Source organism: Xyrauchen texanus, chromosome 22, assembly GCF_025860055.1.
Source record: "Xyrauchen texanus isolate HMW12.3.18 chromosome 22, RBS_HiC_50CHRs, whole genome shotgun sequence".
In the NCBI taxonomy this organism is placed as follows: Eukaryota; Metazoa; Chordata; class Actinopteri; order Cypriniformes; family Catostomidae; genus Xyrauchen; species Xyrauchen texanus.
This window is the reverse complement of record NC_068297.1, coordinates 764,979-787,478: the sequence shown is the minus strand read 5'-3', so window position 1 is coordinate 787,478 and position 22,500 is coordinate 764,979. Positions and strand designations below refer to the sequence as shown.

At 44.4% G+C, this 22,500-nt stretch overlaps 2 protein-coding genes across 2 annotated transcripts in view; one reads left to right on the top strand and one right to left on the bottom strand.

Moving 5' to 3' along the window:
* LOC127662375 (insulin-like growth factor-binding protein 7) overlaps nt 1–10,353 on the bottom strand; it is a 12,538-nt gene extending 2,185 nt beyond the window's left edge. The window contains exon 1 of the mRNA XM_052153510.1: nt 9,766–10,353. Coding sequence (XP_052009470.1) covers nt 9,766–10,078 — 313 coding nt within the window. The 5' untranslated portion in view covers nt 10,079–10,353. The remainder of the gene's footprint in view (nt 1–9,765) is intronic.
* The window catches only part of LOC127662264 (cysteine-rich motor neuron 1 protein-like), a 43,968-nt gene continuing 31,749 nt past the window's right edge, over nt 10,282–22,500 (top strand). The window contains 1 exon segment of the mRNA XM_052153395.1: nt 10,282–10,474. Coding sequence (XP_052009355.1) covers nt 10,282–10,474 — 193 coding nt within the window.

Genomic DNA, 22,500 nt, shown 5'->3' with positions numbered 1-22,500 from the left:
ACGTCTTTTCCCTACAAATACTTCCTGCAAGGATATTTTCATATTTTCACACGACCCCTGATGGTTTGTTCAAGCAAACCGATCTGAGACCAGTGCCGTTTCTCATCACAGATTTACCACAATAAGATTTGAAGAGGAGAAATTCACCATTTTGAAAGCATAATGGGTCACTTTTGTGATTGTGAAGAGCAATGAGTGAGTGATATTTATACGAGTAAAGGGTCATCACATGACTAAAAAATTAATGACTACTAGTCGCCTAACGGCTTAAACTAACGACAACTACTCGACTAACGGCTTAAACTAACGACTACTAGTCGACTAACGGCTTAAACTAACGACAACTAGTCGACTAACGGCTTAAACTAACGACAACTAGTCGACTAACGGCTTAAACTAACGACAACTAGTCGACTAACGGCTTAAACTAACGACAAACTAGTCGACTAACGGCTTAAACTAACGACAACTAGTCGACTAACGGCTTAAACTAACGACTACTAGTCGACTAACGGCTCAAACTAACGACAACTAGTCGACTAACGGCTCAAACTAACGACAAACTAGTCGACTAACGGCTCAAACTAACGACTACTAGTCGACTAACGGCTTAAACTAACGACAAACTAGTCGACTAACGGCTCAAACTAACGACAACTAGTCGACTAACGGCTTAAACTAACGACAACTAGTCGACTAACGGCTTAAACTAACGACAACTAGTCGACTAACGGCTTAAACTAACGACAAACTAGTCGACTAACGGCTTAAACTAACGACAAACTAGTCGACTAACGGCTTAAACTAACGACTACTAGTCGACTAACGGCTTAAACTAACGACAACTAGTCGACTAACGGCTTAAACTAATGACAAACTAGTCGACTAACGGCTTAAACTAACGACTACTAGTCGACTAACGGCTTAAACTAACGACAACTAGTCGACTAACGGCTCAAACTAACGACAAACTAGTCGACTAACGGCTCAAACTAACGACTACTAGTCGACTAACGGCTTAAACTAACGACAAACTAGTCGACTAACGGATTAAACTAACGACAACTAGTCGACTAACGGATTAAACTAACGACTACTAGTTGACTAACGGCTTAAACTAACGACTACTAGTCGACTAACGGCTTAAACTAACGACTACTAGACAACTAACGACTTAAACTAACGACTACTAGTCGACTAACGGCTTAAACTAACGACAACTAGTCGACTAACGGCTTAAACTAACGACAAACTAGTCGACTAACGGCTTAAACTTACGACAACTAGTCGACTAACGGCTTAAACTTACGACAACTAGTCGTCTAACGGCTTAAACTTACGACTACTAGTCGACTAACGGCTTAAACTAACGACAACTAGTCGACTAACGGCTTAAACTAACGACAACTAGTCGACTAACGGCTTAAACTAACGACAAACTAGTCGACTAACGGCTTAAACTTACGACAACTAGTCGACTAACGGCTTAAACTTACGACTACTAGTCGACTAACGGCTTAAACAAACGACTACTAGTCGACTAACGGCTTAAACTAACGACTATTAGACAACTAACGACTTAAACTAACGACTACTAGTCGACTAACGGCTTAAACTAACGACAACTAGTCGACTAACGGCTTAAACTAACGACAAACTAGTCGACTAACGGCTTAAACTTACGACAACTAGTCGACTAACGGCTTAAACTTACGACAACTAGTCGACTAACGGCTTAAACTTACGACTACTAGTCGACTAACGGCTTCTATAAATTGTTTAAAGACTACAGATCTGCTTTGTTCTTTTAATGCTTAAACACTATAAAGTCTCTTGGTAGATTTCGGTCATGAACTAACGTGAGTCACTGATTCCCTCGTCGCACATCAGACGCTCATTTATCACCACCTAGTGGTCTCTCTGGAAGGGGTCAATGAACTAATCAGCTGATAAAATCATTGATCCCCAGAGAAAAATGTTCGTGGATCACCTCATGAGTTGCATGCCTGTAATTTGATGTGGCATTGCAAGAAGCAAATCTGTTGTTTTTTCGTGACCTCACACAGTGTAGCCTACCTAAGTGACATGTTTATATGAAATGTTTTCAAACATTACAAGTAAACACGCTTTTTGAAAACGCACTCCAAAGTGGAAGTTTACTCGGAATTGGTGTCCGGCGACGGAACACGAGGACAATGACGTTTCAGACCGTACATGCAGCGGGATTTCCCGCATGCGCAGTGACACGATTTAAGCATTTACATACATTTCAGTGTGGACGAGCTACTTTTGGAAAACGCTTGAAAACTTTAGTGTGGACTGAGAGCGTTTTAAAATGAAAACGCCGTTTTCAAATGTATATGGATTAACGTAGACGTAGCCTTAGAGGATGCTCCGAGACCAATATCTCAAATCTCAGAAGCAGGACTTTAGAAAACACCTCAATTTGTCCTTCATTTAATCTCGGAAAAACAACGGAGATATTTAAGAGAACTCATTCGTGTTTTATGGGTAGAATACCACCTCTGTGATTAAACATCATTACGTTTACATTTATGCATTTGGCAGACGCTTTTATCCAAAGTGACTTACAGTGCACTTATTACAGGGACAATCCCCCCGGAGCAACCTGGAGTTAAGTGCCTTACTCAAGGACACAATGGTGGTGACTGTGGGGATCAAACCAGCAACCTTCTGAATACCAATGTATTATACAGAGCACTTATTACAGGGACAATCCCCCCGGAACAACCTGGAGTTAAGCGTCTTACTCAAGGACACAATGGTGGTGACTGTGGGGATCAAACCAGCAACCTTCTGAGTACCAATGTATTATACAGAGCACTTATTACAGGGACAATCCCCCGGAGCAACCTGGAGTTAATTGTCTTACTCAAGGACACAATGGTGGTGACTGTGGGGATCAAACCAGCAACCTTCTGAGTACCAATGTATTATACAGAGCACTTATTACAGGGACAATCCCCCCGGAGCAACCTGGAGTTAAGTGCCTTACTCAAGGACACAATGGTGGTGACTGTGGAGATCGAACCAGCAACCTTCTGAATACCAATGTATTATACAGAGCACTTATTACAGGGACAATCCCCCCGGAGCAACCTGGAGTTAAGTGCTCAAGGACACAATGGTGGTGACTGTGGGGATCAAACCAGCAACCTTCTGAGTACCAATGTATTATACAGAGCACTTATTACAGGGACAATCCCCCCGGAGCAACCTGGAGTTAAGTGTCTTACTCAAGGACACAATGGCGGTGACTGTGGGGATCAAACCAGCAACCTTCTAATTACCAGTTATGTGCTTTAGCCCACTACGGCACCACCACACCAGGCAAGAAGCATTAACATGGGAAATAAAAGGGTCATTTACTGTTCTGTCAACTTAACCAGACTTTTGGACATTGTTTTTAACGTGTATAAATAAAGGTACATTTCTAGTTTCAACATTATTGGTACTTCAGATCTTTGTTTTGTTGAACAAGAAAAACTAGCTTCATAGCATGTGACCTTCATTTGATTTTCGGCCAATGAAAATGGGTCAAATTTAACAATTGAGAGCCCCATCGAGAGCCAACGTAACTATATGAGGCCTTAAAATAGACATTTTAAAGGGTTATTAATATAATTCTGGAGTTATAGGCCATTTTTGGACACTCACCATTGGTATATAAAGCAAGTTTTGCTACAAAATCACAGTCGAAGTGTCATTTTGAGCCTGCCTCTAAAAAAATGATTACATGGCTGATATCGTCATGTTTGTCTTTCTACAGAGAAGTATGAACAAAATAAATTCAGCCTGGGAAGTTTCTACAATGTGGTTAATTTGGCATGGAATAACCGTATAGTCTAGACCAGAACAGTCTGGTCCAGTACTGCTATCTAAAGTCCCCATGATAACTAGGCTAGTCAATGCCAGGGTGGGTGATTGTAAACATCTTATTATGCCCATCTGAGGACAGCTTTGTGGTTTCACTTCTAACAGTTCCTTTTGGGTCATATGAGGGAAAACAAACTGATATTTAATCTGCATTAAAGACAAATTTGTACCCAGAAGGTCATGGGAGACCGGAGACAGCTTGTCTTGGCATCCAACAGCCGAGTGACATCAGGGACTGACTTCCAGCTGATAACGTAACGTAAGAGGAAGTTTTTGAGACGTCTGATAACCAAGACTAAATGGATGTTCATACTGACAGCGATAACGACGTTCAGGTCGTTGGACTGTTGGTTGCTGCTTGACTGCTGAATTCAAATATGAACTATGAACATAGAGTAGGACTATGATCTTACTATTCCTCTCTCAATGGTAGTTGTTCGTCTGGCACATGAGATCTGCACGCTACCGTCTTTGCCGTTTGCTCATGGGCACACTGGGCAAGAAGCTTTTTGAGCATCGCCTGAAGTCTACATTACCGGTCACTCAATTAGCATCAAAACGGCCCTTAACAAAGCCATGGAGATACATTTTAATGTAAATCTTTATAATTGAAATGAACAAGGGGGTTTCTGGGTATCTCAGCGAGTACTGACGTTGACTATCACACCTGGAGTCGTGAGTTTGTATCCAGGGCGTGCTAAGAGACTCCAGCCAGGTCTCCTTAGCAACCAAATTGGCCCGGTTGCTAGGGAGGGTAGAGTCACATGGGGTAACCTCCTTGTGGTCACTATAATGTGGTTCTCACTCTCGGTGGGGCGCGTGGTGAGTGACTCCAGTCAGGTCTCCTTAGCAACCAAATTGGCCCGGTTGCTAGGGAGGGTAGAGTCACGTGGGGTAACCTCCTCGTGGTCACTATAATGTGGTTCTCGCTCTCGGTGGGGCGTGTGGTGAGTGACTCCAGCCAGGTCTCCTTAGCAACCAAATTGGCCCGGTTGCTAGGGAGGGTAGAGTCACATGGGGTAACCTCCTCGTGGTCGCTATAATGTGGTTCTCACTCTCGGTGGGGCGCGTGGTGAGTGACTCCAGTCAGGTCTCCTTAGCAACCAAATTGGCCCGGTTGCTAGGGAGGGTAGAGTCACGTGGGGTAACCTCCTCGTGGTCGCTATAATGTGGTTCTCACTCTCGGTGGGGCGCGTGGTGAGTGACTCCAGCCAGGTCTCCTTAGCAACCAAATTGGCCCGGTTGCTAGGGAGGGTAGAGTCACGTGGGGTAACCTCCTCGTGGTCACTATAATGTGGTTCTCGCTCTCGGTGGGGCGTGTGGTGAGTGACTCCAGCCAGGTCTCCTTAGCAACCAAATTGGCCCGGTTGCTAGGGAGGGTAGAGTTGTGCATGGATGCTGTGGAGAATAGCATGCAGCCTCCATACGCGCTACATCTCCATGGTAACACGCTCAACAAGGATTGACGGTCTCAGACACGGAGGCAACTGAGAACCACATTATAGCAACCACAAGGAGGTTACCCCATTTGCATTTAAAGAGACACACACAAATTCAGCAACTCCATAGTGAAATGTAATATTCACTGTATATTACAGTGAATATACAATATCAGGGGGCCATTGACTAACAATAAGTAACAATAATAATAATTAATCATTATATCACAAACAAGAGTACTATTGTACTGAATACAATTTTGTTAAAGTGCATTAGTGTGTTGAAAAGAAGTTTTACTTTTTAAAAAGTTTTAAGAATTTGATGAGACACCATTTGGATGATTTGACGTTCTAGAACTTTCTAGTTCTATAAAGTTAATTTTAAGAAGGAAAAAAAAAAAAGAATAATTTTGGGAATAAATAAAAGCTAATTTTAGTATTTAATACTAATATCACTAATTGAGAAACACTTGAAGAAAACATTCATTTCTTTTCATTTATTATTTACATTGAAGTTTACTTTTAAACAGGCTAAAGGCTTTAAAATCTACAAGAACAGATCAAATGGTTGTACCGCAATATTTAACAAGTCTTATAGCTGCCTTCAACATGTCAGAATATAAATGGCCTCATTAATATTCCTTTGCTAATGAGGGGGTAATTAATGGTTGCAATCATGAATAATGTATTACCATGCTAAAGAGATGCTTGCAAAATTAATGAGCCAAAGACCTTCATCACCCTTCCAAACTTTTAGGGTATAAAAGTGACAAACCTGAACAGCCCTCAAGAATAGTGGGAGAAATTTCCCGCCAAAAGTTGTTTTACTAATCTAATAAAAACGAGGGGACATTTGAGCCAAAATGACCATTTTGTCAATATTTACTCCCTCCTTTAAGACTTTCTAGCTACTTCAAGTAAAGCAATCCCAGATCTGTGAGATTAGAAATGGATTTGTAGCTCCGGTGTGTTGATAAACTCTCGGTTCACCCGCAGGCAAACTCAACCATCCATTCATTCAAGACTCGTTCAAAGCTGATAATTGATGCGGGGGTTACGGGCTCTGGATTAACCCCCAGAACTGCACTTTTAAATACAACTCAATCAAGGACTCGATCCCTTGGGACGAATCAGCGCTGTAGACCACAAACCCCACAGGATGAAGACGAGGGGTTATTCAGCTGCAGAACGTTCCCACGGACTGACTTCTGTTTTACTTCACCTCAGTGTGCGTCAGTCGGGAGTAATCCATGTGTTCAGACCAGGAGAAAGACCAGCTCGAGACTGTATCCATACTACTCTTCTCAGGGATGGATTACCGACCGGGCCAATGGGGCCAGTGCCTAGGGGCCCTTGACTACCGGGGGGCCCTTGACTACCGGGGGCCCTTCACTACCGGGGGGCCCTTCACTACCGGGGGGCCCTTGACTACCCGGGGGGCCCTTGACTACCCGGGGGCCCTTCACTACCCGGGGGCCATTGACTACCGGGGGCCCTTGACTACCGGGGGGCCCTTCAGTACCGGGGGGCCCTTGACTACCGGGGGCCATTGACTACCAGGGGCCATTGACTACTAGGGGGCCCTTGACCACCCGGGGGGCCATTGACTACCAGGGGGCCCTTCACTACAGGGGGGCCCTTCACTACCAGGGGGCCCTTGACTACCAGGGGCCTTGACTACCAGGGGGCCATTGACTACCCGGGGGGCCATTGACTACCGGGGGGCCCTTCAGTACCGGGGGGCCCTTGACTACTAGGGGGCCCTTGACTACCCAGGGGGCCCTTCACTACCAGGGAGCCCTTCACTATAGGGGGCCCTTCACTACCGGGGGCCCTTCACTACCAGGGGGCCATTGACTACCGGGGGGCCGTTCAGTACCGGGGAGCCCTTGACTACTAGGGGGCCTTAAACTATCTGCCATTAATTTAGAAGGGAATCAATTTATTGTCAGTCAGTTTGCTGATGAATCTACTCCTTAAAAAATAAATTGTTGCACAGAGACGATATTCAGAAGAACTCTATTGAGAGTCTTTCTAGATTCATGAATCCGTGTTTCTCACTAGCAGCTTCTGCTAAAAAGATAAAAGCAATAAATAAACCGATTTTATTTTCTATGGAAAAGTGAAAAAGTCATTATGTATGTAAAAGTGATATGACTAAAGATTATGAAGATGATTGACAATGTCAATCAAGCTTAAATGTTACAATCGTTTTTAATAATGAGTCATTCTGAGTCGGCGGTCTCAGATCCCGCTGCGTTTCAGCGGCTTGCAGGGGACTCCTCCGCCCCTGGCAACGGCCCTGACCACTCCAGACTGTCGGTTAGGAGCCCCTTCTCCCCTCGCATAGACTGTAAAAAAGATGGCCGACGCCCCTTCGCTCTTTTCCATTGGTCAGAACTGAAGCCGCCAGTGTCCCGATATGGCGCTGACATCTTGGGACTTGAGTCTGCGCAGTTGCGATTTCAGGACCAGACCTGCGCAGTAGTGAGCAGGAAGTAAAGCCGCGAAATCAAGGCTCCGCCCTCACTCTCGCCGAATCAATCGCAAGCACACGCCCCTTTTGACTTATGACGGTGTGAAATAATTAATTATAGAAATTTAGATATTAAATTTAAAGCTCCAATCTCCTCAGTCCTCCGAAGATCCCGAAAAAAAAGTCACTCAGAGAACCTGTCAATCACAGCTGTCAATCATGATGTCACAGCAGCGTTTTTATAGCATCAAATAACTAAAAACAAAATTATTTTGAAAACAAACACTTGAAATGACATCAACGTGATAGAAACGACAGTAAATGACAGAAACTATCTTTGGAAAAAAGATATGTGAAGTGTAATTTAATTGTTTAGTTGGTCTCACGTCCCGTTGAATAACATGGGGAGGCGGGGCTTATGACCTATACTAGGACCAGCCACCGGGGGGCGATCGAGACGTTTTGGCTTCACTTTTGAGGGCTTGTGCGGCACACTTGTTCCCTCGCGGTTGGTCCTTGGAGATAATTGGACCTGGAGCAGCATATAATGGAATTAATCATTATACGGCCAATAGTTGTTGTTTTTTTGTTGTTTTGTTGTTATTATTTATAGAATAATAAACTCAATTCCTTACTGTGACGAGACACGGAGGCTCCAAATGATGAAAATCCCAAAATCAGTTTATTGTGCAACCAAAATCCCAGAACCAACCAGAAAAATTCAGATTTGGTGAATAAAGACTTCTTACTACAAACAAGCCCTAAAGACACCGGGGGGCTTTTATTTTGAAATGACAGAGACTTGACTCTGTTACAATACTCCATATATGCAAGTATGTACTAAACTAAGCTTTTTATAGCTTATATATACACACACACACAGACAGACAGAGAGAGAGAGAGAGAGAGAGAGAGAGAGAGAGACACACAGAGAGACATTTCACCAAATGAGGTTTATTGATGAGGAAAAAAATAATCGGCAACAATTGGCAGAGATTTTCTCAGATAATGGCACAAATGAATCTGTAAAACCGATATATCGCTCTACTTCTACTATGGTATTGCCATCTGATGCCAACACTGTTCAGTGGTATCACCCAAATATTTGTCAACATCTCCAGAAAAGAATCATCATCTGAATATTCAAATCCACATCAGCCCATATAGAACCATTTCAAGTACACAGAATACACGTCAGTGCACTTCTTATTCACAAGCATTATATGTTATCAATTATTGCCAGTTAGGGTTGCGATTGTAAACAACATATAGGAACATCTAAATAATACTGATGCAAAATATGGACAGAGTTTGAGAGTTTGCAGTAAAATAAACTTACTGCTAGGGACGGTAGAGTCACATGGGGACGGTTACCCCATGTGACTCTACCGTCCCTAGCAACCGGGACAATTTGGTTGCTAAGGAGACCTGACTGGAGTCACTCACCACGCCCTGGATTCAAACTCAAGACTCCAGCGGTGATAGTCAGCATCAGTATTTGCTGAGATACCCAGAACCCCCAATTCCATGGTTGTTAATACACATGGTGTTTTGGACATTTATTAAGGTAATGCCATGGCTTTCTTTGAAATACCTCTGGAGTACCATGTAAATCTGATGCCAACATTGCACCAAGTATTTTTGTTTAACCATCTCTAGTATATCAATCATTATCTGAAATCTAAATCAACATCCAAATACAACTGATGCCAATAACCTTGTCAATCATACATTTGTTCCATCAGTTATAAATCTGTTATGAGTTCATCCACAACAAGCCTAACAGGAGATGCCAACAGCTTGAGAAACACATGGCAAATTGAATCATTTCAGACTGTTTTTATTAAATTCACCCAGTCAGAGGCAAAACCTCTTCATTATAACTCACGGGTGGTCTTATGAGCCTTCAACCCCCCATTATAAACCTGCATCTTTGAAACACACGTCACTCACCTTTACAGACACCTGTCTCAGGTATGAGCGCCGGTCCAGTCCGGTTCAGAGCTGCACAGGTGAGTCCAGACCCGCAGTAGCCCAGAGTCCAGTCCGGACCAGCACACAGCTCGAGCTCGAGCCGAGAGCACTGCTCACAACAGCCGCACGGGTCACGGGCCAGAACCCGAGCCGAATCACACCCGAGCGGGCCGAGCCGCGGGCACGCGCGGAGCGCGCACGGGGAGCATTCATGACACTCACTCACGTGCACGCAGAACGCCAAATACATCAAAGCCAAACACGAGCCGTTCTTAAAAACACACATAAACATTCTGTCACGTTAACTGAGGTGATAAATGACCAGTAACAACACGAAAGAGACTCCCGCGTGAAGTTCCAGCAGACGCACAAACTTCTTGAAATGTCCAAATAATCCCAAAAATGTCTTGAAGGTAGATTAAACACACGTTAGTCAAACTTCTTGCAGTCTAGACTTTCAGCATTACGATCTCAGCAGGAACTCAGTAAGTTCAGATGAAGCTGTTACAGTGTAGCACTGATGATGATGATGATGATGATCTTTCCGTGTCACAATGTATCACTGAATCACTGCGACTCAAACTGAGAGTTCTACACGCGCTACAGACAGAGATATCAGAGCCACGCCTCCTCCTCTCGAGTGACGTGCAGCTCAACCAATCAGAAGCGCGCTCATGCCAGCAGCGGAGTGAAGCTTATTGCCTTTCTAATTTCTATTGTCTTTTCCTTTCCTTTCTTTGTTCGCGTTGTTGTTGTTATTATTAATAGTTGTAGTATCATTATTATTATTTACTTTTTTGCATGGAGCCATTAACCATCTGCTCGTTTGTCCATATATGTATACAAGCACTATACAGCCTTTATTTGTAATACCTCATATTGCTGAATTGTATTTATGGTATTTATTTCCTATTCTGTAATTTTGCTTTCTGCTGTAATGCTTCAATTTCACCCTGGAGATCAATTCATTTGTATTTATTTATTTATTGTACATGGACTGTGGTAGTCTTTAAAGTAAATTGGAATCACACGTGATGTAATGATCTGTGCATCTCATATTTTCTTTATCCCTCGTCGACAAATCTATAAATGCAAACTAGTATTTCCCAACCACGATCAACACAAAGAACCATGTGAAGAGAGCTCTCCTCTGTTATTTCTACATGACAGTCTGCTGTGACCTTTGACACTGAAGTGGAAACTTGACCCTTAACATAACCCGAGTAGGACTCTCCAAAGGTCAGAGGTCACGGCCTGTGTGTATGTATTTGCACATGTGTGTGTGTGATGACTCTATCTGCAGTAACGCTCTTGTGTTTCTCCTTTAGCAAGTTAACTGCACGTGTGTCATGCGCAGGCAGTCCATGGACGGTTTTACGAAGTGTCTCGTGGAGTGAACGTCTCCCAGCACTCATGTGAAGTGGCTGCTCATATCCTGAACTTATCTCAGCAGAAGAGAGAGAAGATCCTCAGCTGAAGGCCTGATGTGGAAACTTTAGATAGGGAAAGATTTCCGCACTTGCAACCCGGTCATGAACCCGGTCGCTAGTTTATTATGTACAGAAGTAAATACAATTGTGCTACAAATCAAACAAATGAACTGCACAGGCCCAACAATATGCAAACCTATTAACAAACCATTCGCTGGATAAGAAAACGGACAAATCTGGATTATAAATGTCTCTGAAATTCAATAGTTTCATGCTCTCGGCAGCCAATAATATGCACACTATTTAGTAGCCAATTAGTAAATTACATAGTAGGGATTTTAAATTACATTACATGTTGTTATTAAATTACAATTTCCTGCACGGTTCTCCAGCAGCAGAACTCTCGACTGAATCTACAGGAACATAAATTAATTTGTCAATTATTTCAGAAAGTTGTGAGTTTGCTTGAATGCAAAGAGATTAAATAGACTGTATGTTGGAAAATATGGCAAGAAAACACCTGTTTCTAATCAGTTCCTGTGTAGTCTGATTCACAAACAAATGACTCTTTTGAATGGGTTCTTTAATGAACAGTTTAAGACTCACTGGTTTAAATTAGTCTGACAAAATCTTTGCTGAATGACTCACCGAATCAGTCACGAGTGGATACTGAATCACCATTTGACTCACTCACTGAACTCCAGTTATCAATACTTTTAGAAATGAAGCAAGAGCTGTTTTGTATGCCAAAGTGTCCTATACAAGTGCTCTTGTGGAAGCAAATTGGTACTTTTATTCACCAAAGTGGCGTTCAGCTGATCACAATGTGTAGTCAGGACATTAATAACATAACTTATTAATGACTATTACAATTAGATTTTTTTTTCCAAACTTCTTAAACTACTTCAAAGAGTTCTCATTATAAAGCTTTGCAGATACTTGTTATTCTAGCAGTCAGTTTGTCCAGATTCTCAGGTGACCTTTCACCCCACGCTTCCTGTAGCACTTGACCTTTCACCCCATGCTTCCTGTAGCACTTGACCTTTCACCGCAGGCTTCCTGTAGCACTTGACCTTTCACCCCATGCTTCCTGTAGCACTTGACCTTTCACCGCAGGCTTCCTGTAGCACTTGACCTTTCACCCCATGCTTCCTGTAGCACTTGACCTTTCACCGCAGGCTTCCTGTAGGACTTGACCTTTCACCGCAGGCTTCCTGTAGGACTTGACCTTTCACCCCATGCTTCCTGTAGCACTTGACCTTTCACCGCAGGCTTCCTGTAGGACTTGACCTTTCACCGCAGGCTTCCTGTAGGACTTGACCTTTCATCCCATGCTTCCTGTAGCACTTGACCTTTCACCGCAGGCTTCCTGTAGCACTTGACCTTTCACCCCATGCTTCCTGTAGGACTTGACCTTTCACCGCAGGCTTCCTGTAGCACTTGACCTTTCACCCCATGCTTCCTGTAGCACTTGACCTTTCACCGCAGGCTTCCTGTAGCACTTGACCTTTCACCCCATGCTTCCTGTAGCACTTGACCTTTCACCGCAGGCTTCCTGTAGGACTTGACCTTTCACCGCAGGCTTCCTGTAGCACTTGACCTTTCACCGCAGGCTTCCTGTAGGACTTGACCTTTCACCGCAGGCTTCCTGTAGCACTTGACCTTTCACCCCATGCTTCCTGTAGCACTTGACCTTTCACCGCAGGCTTCCTGTAGGACTTGACCTTTCACCGCAGGCTTCCTGTAGCACTTGACCTTTCAACCTACACTTCCTGTAGCACTTGACCTTTCACCACACACTTCCTGTAGCACTTGCCATAGATGTGTCTGTCTTGTCGGGCACTTCTCATGCTCCTTACATTCTAGCTGATCCCACAAAAGCTCAATGGGGTTAAGATCCGTAACACTCTTTTCCAATTATCTGTTGTCCAATGTCTGTGTTTCTTTCCCCACTCTAAACTTTTCTTCTTGTTTTTCTGTTTCAAAAGTGGCTTTTTCTTTGCAATTCTTCCCATAAGAGTCTTCTCTTTACTGTTGTACATGAAACTGGTGTTTAGCGGGTAGAATTCAATGAAGCTGTCAGCGGAGGACATGTGAGGCGTCTCAAACTAGAGACTCTGATGTACTTCTCCTCTTGTTTAGTTGCACATCTTCCACATCTCTTTCTGTTCTTGTTAGAGACAGTTGTGCTTTGTCTTTGAAGACTGTAGTTACACCTTTGGATGAAATCTGCAATTTTTGGCCATTTCAAGCATTTTATAGCCTTCATTCCTCAACACAATGATTGACTGATGAGTTTCTAGAGAAATCTGTTTCTTTTTGGCCATTTTTGACCTAATATTGACCTTAAGACATGCCAGTCTATGACATACTGTGACAACTCAAAAACAAACGTAAATATCAAATCAAATCCCTTTATTGTCACTCATCCACATACACAAGTGCAACAGTGGGTGAATGTTTTGGATTAGCAACGATACCGCCTGCCTGATGGCAGCAGTGAGAGCAGCCCATGACTCGGGTGAGTCTCTGATGATCCTCCAAGCTTCTCATCGCCTGTTATAGATGTCCTGGAGGGAGGGAAGCTCACCTCCGATGATGTTTCTGGCAGTTCACACCACACTTTGCAGGGCATTGCAGTTGTGGGCGGTGCTGTTGCCTTACCAGTCGGTGATGCAGCCAGACAGGATGCTCTCTACAGTGCTGGTGTAGAACCGTGTGAGGATGTGGTGGTTCATTCCAAACTTCCTCAGCCATCTCAGGAAGAAGAGGCGCTGGTGAGCCTTCTTCACAACGGCCTCAGTGTGGACGGACCATGTGAGTTCCTCAGTAATGTGGACACAGAGGAACTGCTGACTCTCTCCACCGGTGCTCCATTAATGGCGATGGGGCTGTGTTCTCCGTCTTTCTTCCTGAAGTCCATCTCAAGCTCCTTGGTCTTACTGACGTTGAGGGAGAGGTTGTGCTCCTGACACCAGTGTGTCAGAGTGTGCACCTCCTCTCTGTAGGCTTTTCATCATTGTCAGTGATCAGACCTACCACCGTCGTATCATCAGCAAACTTAACGGTGGCCAGCTGGTAGATAGCTGTGCCTTAAGAGGTGCTCTAGTGACTGACGCTAGAAGCTGTTAGAGCAATCACCTCCCACGCCGGAGATGCAGCTTTGAGTCCCGTACGGAGTGGGTACAAAAGGAGCGTCTCAATGGTGCCGTGACCCGGATGTAGCCGTTAGACTCCTTGTTAGAGCACTCGCCTCCCACGCTGGAGACGCCAGTTCGAGTCCCGTTTGGAGCGGGGTGGTTACAATGGTGCCGTGACCCGGATGGGAGTGAGGTTTATGGGGGTGTGTGTAATGGTGGCCAGCTGATAGATCGCTGTGCAGTGTGTAAACCTCACTCTCTTCACCTCAAGAGGTGTACTAGCGACTGACGCTAGAGGCTATAGCCTTTAGCCTCCTTGTTAGCACACCCACCTCCCATGCCAGAGACCCCAGTTCCAGTCCTGTATGGAGCAGGTAGATCAGGAGTGTCAGAATGGTGCCGTGACCCAGATGGGAGTGAAGTTTATGGGGGTTAGTGTAATGGTGGCCAGCTGGTAGATAGCTGTGCATTGTGTATAAACCTCACTCTCCTGACCTCAAGAGGTGCACTAGCAACTGATGATAGAGGCTGTGGCCTCCGGTTGGAGTCCCGTTCGGAGTGGGGCGAGCATGTCCGGTTACAATGGTAGATAGCTATGCAATGTGTATAAACCTCACTCTCCTGACCTCAACCACAGCCCTGCGGGGCTCAAGTGTTGAGGGTCAGTGCCCATTCTAACCACCTGACACCTGCCAGACAGGAAGTCCAGGATCCAGCTGCACACTGAGCTGTTTAAACCCAGACCCCGGAGATTCTCATCAAGCTTGGAGGGCACTATGCTGTTGAATGCTGAGCTGTAGTCTACAAACAGCATTCTCATATATATGTTCCTTTTTTCCATGTGTGAGAGAGCGTGTAGTGTGGATGCAATGGCATCATCGGTGGAGCGGTTGTTACGCTATGCAAACTGCAGTGAGTCCAGTGAAGCGGGCAGCACAGAGCAGAAGTGATCTCTGATTATGTTAAGTATCATTTAACAAACCAAATATCTTTCAGCTGTGTTTGATATAATGGAAAGTGATTTTCTAGTATCAAATGATCAATGTAGCATGATTACTCAAGGATAAGGTGTTACATTTACATTCATGCATTTGGCAGACACTTTTATCCAAAGCGACTTACAGTGCACTTATTACAGGGACAATCCCCCCGGAGCAACCTGGAGTTAAGTGTCTTACTCAAGGACACAATGGTGGTGACTGTGGGGATCGAACCAGCAACCTCCTGAGTACCAATGTATTATACAGAGCACTTATTACAGGGACAATCCCCCCGGAGCAACCTGGAGTTAAGTGTCTTACTCAAGGACACAATGGTGGTGACTGTGGGGATCGAACCAGCAACCTCCTGAGTACCAATGTATTATACAGAGCACTTATTACAGGGACAATCCCCCCGGAGCAACCTGGAGTTAAGTGTCTTACGCAAGGACACAATGATGGTGACTGTGGGATCAAACCAGCAACCTCCTGATGACCATATTACCAGATATGTGCACTTATTACAGGGACAATCCCCCCGGAGCAACCTGGAGTTAAGTGCCTTACTCAAGGACACAATGGTGGTGACTGTGGGGATCAAACCAGCAACCTCCTGATTACCAGTTATGTGCTTAGACCACTACACCACCACTCTCAGTGTTGGACTGATGGATGCTTCTGTCTAGATTTGATCATAAATGACGATTTTCAAATAGTGACGGTGATGTTTTATACATCAGTAAAGTCCTGAATATACTCTGTGATCAGCTGAAGGCCACTTTGGAGAATTAAAGTACCAATTTCCTTCCGAAACAGCAAAATCTGTCCATTATTCCAAACCTTTTGCTGCCGGTGTATATACGTACACACACAGCACATGTGCCATGAGATTGTGCAGTGGACCTCAAAAAGGGGAAAAACTCACATACAAACAACGATCAAACGATCACACTAACAAAAAAATAATAAATAAAATCCTGTCTCAACCACTGTGACCCAAAGCAAAGCATGTTAAAGGGCGTTTCTCACCAGCGTGATGATGATGATAAACAAGGCCTTTTTTGGACATGGCAACGTTTAGTTGGACAAGATGCCGTTGGACAGCTTGTATAACTTGACTGAGACGGTTCATTTAGCAGGTTGAAGGTTAATAACAGATTACACTGAGAACTCAAACTGTAGCACAAGAATGTAACAGCTCAGAGGTTTCAATCAGGGGGCGTTCAGTTCAAAGACATTGCTCTGGAAGTTTCATGGGATCCTGAAACGATTCAAGTGATTCTCAAAACAGCAAAACAAACAATACCTTCCTCGCTGTTATTCATGGGAACTGAGATGTGTTATTTTGCGGTTGCTGCTGTAACTTTGAGCCAGTTTGAGTCACTCGGGAGCTCGAGGAAGTAAAAGTGTTGATGGGCACATGTTTTGTATGAATCATAGACTGTCAAAAAAGATGGGCGACGCCCCTTCACTCTTTTCCATTGGTGAGAACTGAAGCCGCCAGTGTCCCGATATGGCGCTGACATCTTGGGACTTGAGTCTGCACAGTTGCGATTTCAGGACCAGACCTGCGCAGTAGTGAGCAGGAAGTAAAGCCGCGAAATCAAGGCCCCGCCCTCACTCTCGCTGAATCAATCGCAAGCACACGCCCCTTTTGACTTTTGACTTGTGACGGTGTGAAATAATTAATTATAGAAATGTAGATATTACATTTAAAGCTCCAATCTCCTCAGTCCTCCGAAGATCCCGAAAAAAAGTCAGATGGTGCTTCAGTGACTACTTCACTCAGAGAACCTGTCAATCACAGCTGTCAATCATGATGTCACAGCAGCGTTTTTATAGCATCAAATAACTAAAAACAAACTTATTTTGAAAACAAACACTTGAAATGACATCAACGTGATAGAAACGACAGTAAATGACAGAAACTATCTTTGGAAAAAAGATATGTGAAGTGTAATTTAATTGTTTAGTTGGTCTCACGTCCCGTTGAATAACATGGGGAGGCGGGGTTTATGACCTATACTAGGACCAGCCACCGGGGGGCGATCGAGACGTTTTGGCTTCACTTCTGAGGGCTTGTGCGGCACACTTGGTTTTAACATGCTTTCAGAACACAATGGCAAAACTTTTCACACAACTCAAAGTGATGGTCTTCTTGTGTGGGATATATTGTAACTTTGATGATACATCAGAGGGTCTGCTATGATAAAGAGACACATTTTAAAGTCAACATTTTGTTATTTTCTTAATACACATTCCTCGTCTGATTGTGACCAATTCATCAGTGCGAGGAAAATAAACCTTTGTGTTTTCATCAAAATGTAACAACTTGCTCCGCCTCTGAAACTTTGTTTCTTTTCAGCTGACATCATCAAGCCCTTGTTTTTCAGCTACTGCATTTAACATTTACATTTATGCATTTGGCAGATGCTTTTATCCAAAGTGACTTACAGTGCACTTATTACAGGGACAATCCCCCCGGAGCAACCTGGAGTTAAGTGTCTTACTCAAGGACACAATGGTGGTGACAGTGGGGATCAAACCAGCAACCTTCTGATTACAGTTATGTGTTTTAGCCCACTATGCCACCACCACTCCACTCTCTATATTTAACATATAGAGACACTTTTCACCATCCAATATTTTTCTTATGTCAGATTATGGAGGTAAAATGGTTTTCTTTTTTATTGGGAATAATTTCCAACTGTGCTTAAATTTAACAACATTATGCAACAACAAAAAAAGCTAATTAATTGTATTTAATTTACATCACATGTTAGCTATTAAATTAGCCTTAGCAAGACAAAAGCATTGATCATTTTATTTGAAATGAAAAAAAAAAGTGTTAAAAATGTCATTTCCAGCACAGATTTCTATTGAACGCAACACAGAGTTTGACACTAAATGACAGAAATCTCCAGTGATGCATGAACACACACTGATGGACAATAAAATACTGAGATTGAAACATGTTTTAACGAGACTTTCTAAAAGTCCACAGTGATGAAAGTGTGTGATCTTTAGTGTTGCTTTAGTGTCTGAAGACACTCGGCCCTCGACTGTCGGTGTGTTTGAGGTTTTGAAGTGTCCGCGCTCGCTTTCTTCACCTCACACTTGTGGAACTTTAAGTGGCGCTCTCAGAAGCTCAATCTGTAAATCTTTTTGATGTGTCGATGGTAAAAATTCCAATGTGAATTGAAAGAGATGTTTGCACCCCCCTCTTGACCATCCCCGCTCTCGGTGATGTCTGGGGCCTTCGGCACACTGCTGCGGGTTAATGGCGGGATGACTCGCTGTAACTGATGTTTTAAATGGTTGTAAACAGGGTTCAGGAGCTCTGAAGGAAATGTGTGAAACTCACCGTAAAGGGTCACTTCTGCAGCTCAGAGTGTGGAGAATTCAGCCTCAGGTAACGCTCCGGATTTACAGCAGCACTTCCACCTGGCTCAGGAATGTCAGTCGACTCATTTCAGGCCAGTAAACTCCCTCTGTAATTACAGTGTCATCAAGTCGAGCATGAAGGTGAAACCAGCACTTTACCACGAGCAGATGATGTTTTTGTGTCTGACACACTGAGAGCAGAATCGCCAAAACAACGACAAACGTGCAATAAAAACGTCTAAACAGGATTCTGAGTCATTTTCTACTATAAATCTACACTTTCACTTTCACATAAGACTCCAGTGGTTTAATCCATGTCTTCAGAAGTGATATGATAGGTGTGGGTGACAAACAGATCAATATTCAAGTAGTTTTCTACTATAAATCTACACTTTCACTTTCACATAAGACTCCAGTGGTTTAATCCATGTCTTCAGAAGTGATATGATAGGTGTGGGTGAGAAACAGATCAATATTCAAGTAGTTTTCTACTATAAATCTACACTTTCACTTTCACATATGACTCCAGTGGTTTAATCCATGTCTTCAGAAGTGATATGATAGGTGTGGGTGACAAACAGATCAATATTCAAGTAGTTTTCTACTATAAATCTACACTTTCACTTTCACATATGACTCCAGTGGTTTAATCCATGTCTTCAGAAGTGATATGATAGGTGTGGGTGACAAACAGATCAATATTCAAGTAGTTTTCTACTATAAATCTACACTTTCACTTTCACATAAGACTCCAGTGGTTTAATCCATGTCTTCAGAAGTGATATGATAGGTGTGGGTGAGAAACAGATCAATATTCAAGTAGTTTTCTACTATAAATCTACACTTTCACTTTCACATATGACTCCAGTGGTTTAATCCATGTCTTCAGAAGTGATATGATAGGTGTGGGTGACAAACAGATCAATATTTAAGTCGTTTTCTACTATAAATCTACACTTTCACTTTCACATAAGACTCCAGTGGTTTAATCCATGTCTTCAGAAGTGATATGATAGGTGTGGGTGAGAAACAGATCAATATTTAAGTCGTTTTCTACTATAAATCTACACTTTCACTTTCACATAAGACTCCAGTGGTTTAATCCATCCGCTTACTACATAGTCACCTACCAAATAAATAAATATACTGCAATAAGTAAATAAGTATATATATTGACATGAAATATTGATTTGTGTTGACACATCAAACTCACGACTCACGAGTTGTGAGTTTGAATCCAGGGCGTGCTGAGTGACTCCAGCCAGGTCTCCTTAGCAACCAAATTGTCCCGGTTGCTAAGGAGGTTATGGTCACATGGGGTAACCTCCTCGTGGTCGCTATAATGTGGTTCTCGCTCTCGGTGGGGCGTGTGGTGAGTGACTCCAGCCAGGTCTCCTTAGCAACCAAATTGTCCCGGTTGCTAAGGAGGTTATGGTCACATGGGGTAACCTCCTCGTGGTCGCTATAATGTGGTTCTCGCCTCGGTGGGGCGTGTGGCGAAGTTGTGCGTGGATGTCACGGAGAATAGCGTGAAGCCTCCACACATGCTACGTCTCCACGGTAACGTGCTCAAGGAGTCACGTGATAAGATGCGCGGATTGACGATCTCAGATGCGGAGGCAACTGAGATTCGCCCTCCACCACACGGATTGATGCGGTCACTACGCCACCACGAGGACTCAGAGCGCATTGGGAATTGGGCGTTCCAACATTGCAGAGAAAAATAAATGACTAAAGATGTGCTTAACTTACTCTTACTTCCGCATTAGACATCGAGGAATTTGCACGCTTATGCGAAGAACATCAACTCATGACTCGTTTGAAGTGGTTCCTCACTGACCAACATGCAAACGGAATACTTTAAAACACAGAAAATAAAGATAAAGCTGGTTGCATTTGATCTACAATCAGTGGAAATCAAACCTGCAAATGCATCCAATCATTTGCCAGTGATGAAGGTCTTTATTAAGTTCAGCACGTGTTTTGCGGCTTGTGAACGCAACTCTACCACCAAAAGAGTATCAAAACTCTTTGTAGCCTGCATGAAAACACATGAAAAGTACCATGGCATATACAGGAATGTGCAATGGACATTATGTTTGTAGATGGCACACAGAGATGGGCACTTAAACCAGCCTAAGTTGTTCTTAACCTGTTATCCAGTCTGACAAGCGGACAAGTGCCCCCTAAAGGCGCCCTCTAAAAGCCCAACTATGTGGTTCTGTATATATCTACAGGACTCTGGCATGACTGTGAGATACCATCAGACACTGTACCATGGTGCCACCACAGTGCTTTTCTGCAGGGTAATGAACAGCCCATGAGTGGTCATATGTGTGTCTGTGACGCCCCCTGGTGGTCAACAGTGTAGTTGCAGTTGGTCCACACTGAGATGTTTCTGGACCAACAGTTACAGCTTCTTCAGATGGATGATGTTGTTTTGGGGTTCTTTAAAACAGCAGAAGGTTTCAGAATAAATTGTGACTTTCTCAATCATTTTGAGTCACTTTAATCCACCCAGAAACGCAGAGTTTTGTCTGTATCATGATTGCATTTGTACTCCAAACTATTGTATTTAAACACTCTCCGTTAGTCTCTTGCGCATACAACTCAAGATGTGTCTTTGGGACAAAGAAGTGACTTTAAATGATGAGGCAGCTCACATTTATGCTTTGAGGAACTTCAAAAGGTTGTCATTTGATGTCTGTAAAACTCTTTATGTTTTTAGGAATGTAGTTCAAAACACATCATTCACACGTATGGACGGATTATCTCCAAGGGCCCCCCTCCACCCAAAAGTTGTTGAGTGGGTGTGGGTGTGGGTGGGGGCAGATGAGATTAGATTGAGCGGGAGACTTTGGGGAATTGTCTTGCAGGATCTTCCCATTTCCTCGTGCGGCATTGAACTACTGTGCTAAGTGTCAATAATGCGTGCGAGGGATCCTTCTTCCTCACATAGCTTTAATCTATCGTCAATTAATGCCGTTGAAATGGCTTCATACGGGGGGGGTCACCAAACTAGATCTCGCAGCCTTAGAGCCCAGGGTACCCCCTGGTAGTCAAGGGCCCCCCAGTAGTCAAGGCCCCCTGGTAGTCAAGGGCCCCTGGTAGTGAAGGGCCCCCTGGTAGTCAAGGGCCCCCGGTAGTGAAGGGCCCCCTGGTAGTCAAGGGCCCCCTGGTAGTGAAGGGCCCCCTGGTAGTCAAGGCCCCCCGGTAGTCAATGTCCCCCGGTAGTCAAGGGCCCCCCCGGTAGTGAAGGCCCCTGGTAGTCAAGGGCCCCTGGTAGTGAAGGGCCCCTGGTAGTCAAGGGCCCCCCGGTAGTCAAGGCCCCCTGGTAGTCAAGGGCCCCTGGTAGTGAAGGGCCCCTGGTAGTCAAGGGCCCCCGGTAGTCAAGGCCCCCTGGTAGTCAAGGGCCCCCGGTAGTGAAGGGCCCCCTGGTAGTCAAGGGCCCCCTGGTAGTGAAGGGCCCCCTGGTAGTCAAGGCCCCCCGGTAGTCAATGTCCCCCGGTAGTCAAGGGCCCCCCCGGTAGTCAAGGCCCCCTGGTAGTCAAGGGCCCCTGGTAGTGAAGGGCCCCCTGGTAGTCAAGGGCCCCCCCGGTAGTCAAGGCCCCCTGGTAGTCAAGGGCCCCTGGTAGTGAAGGGCCCCCTGGTAGTCAAGGGCCCCCGGTAGTGAAGGGCCCCCTGGTAGTCAAGGGCCCCCTGGTAGTCAAGGGCACCCCCTGGTAGTCAAGGACCCCTGGTAGTGAAGGGCCCCCTGGTAGTCAAGGGCCCCCAGTAGTG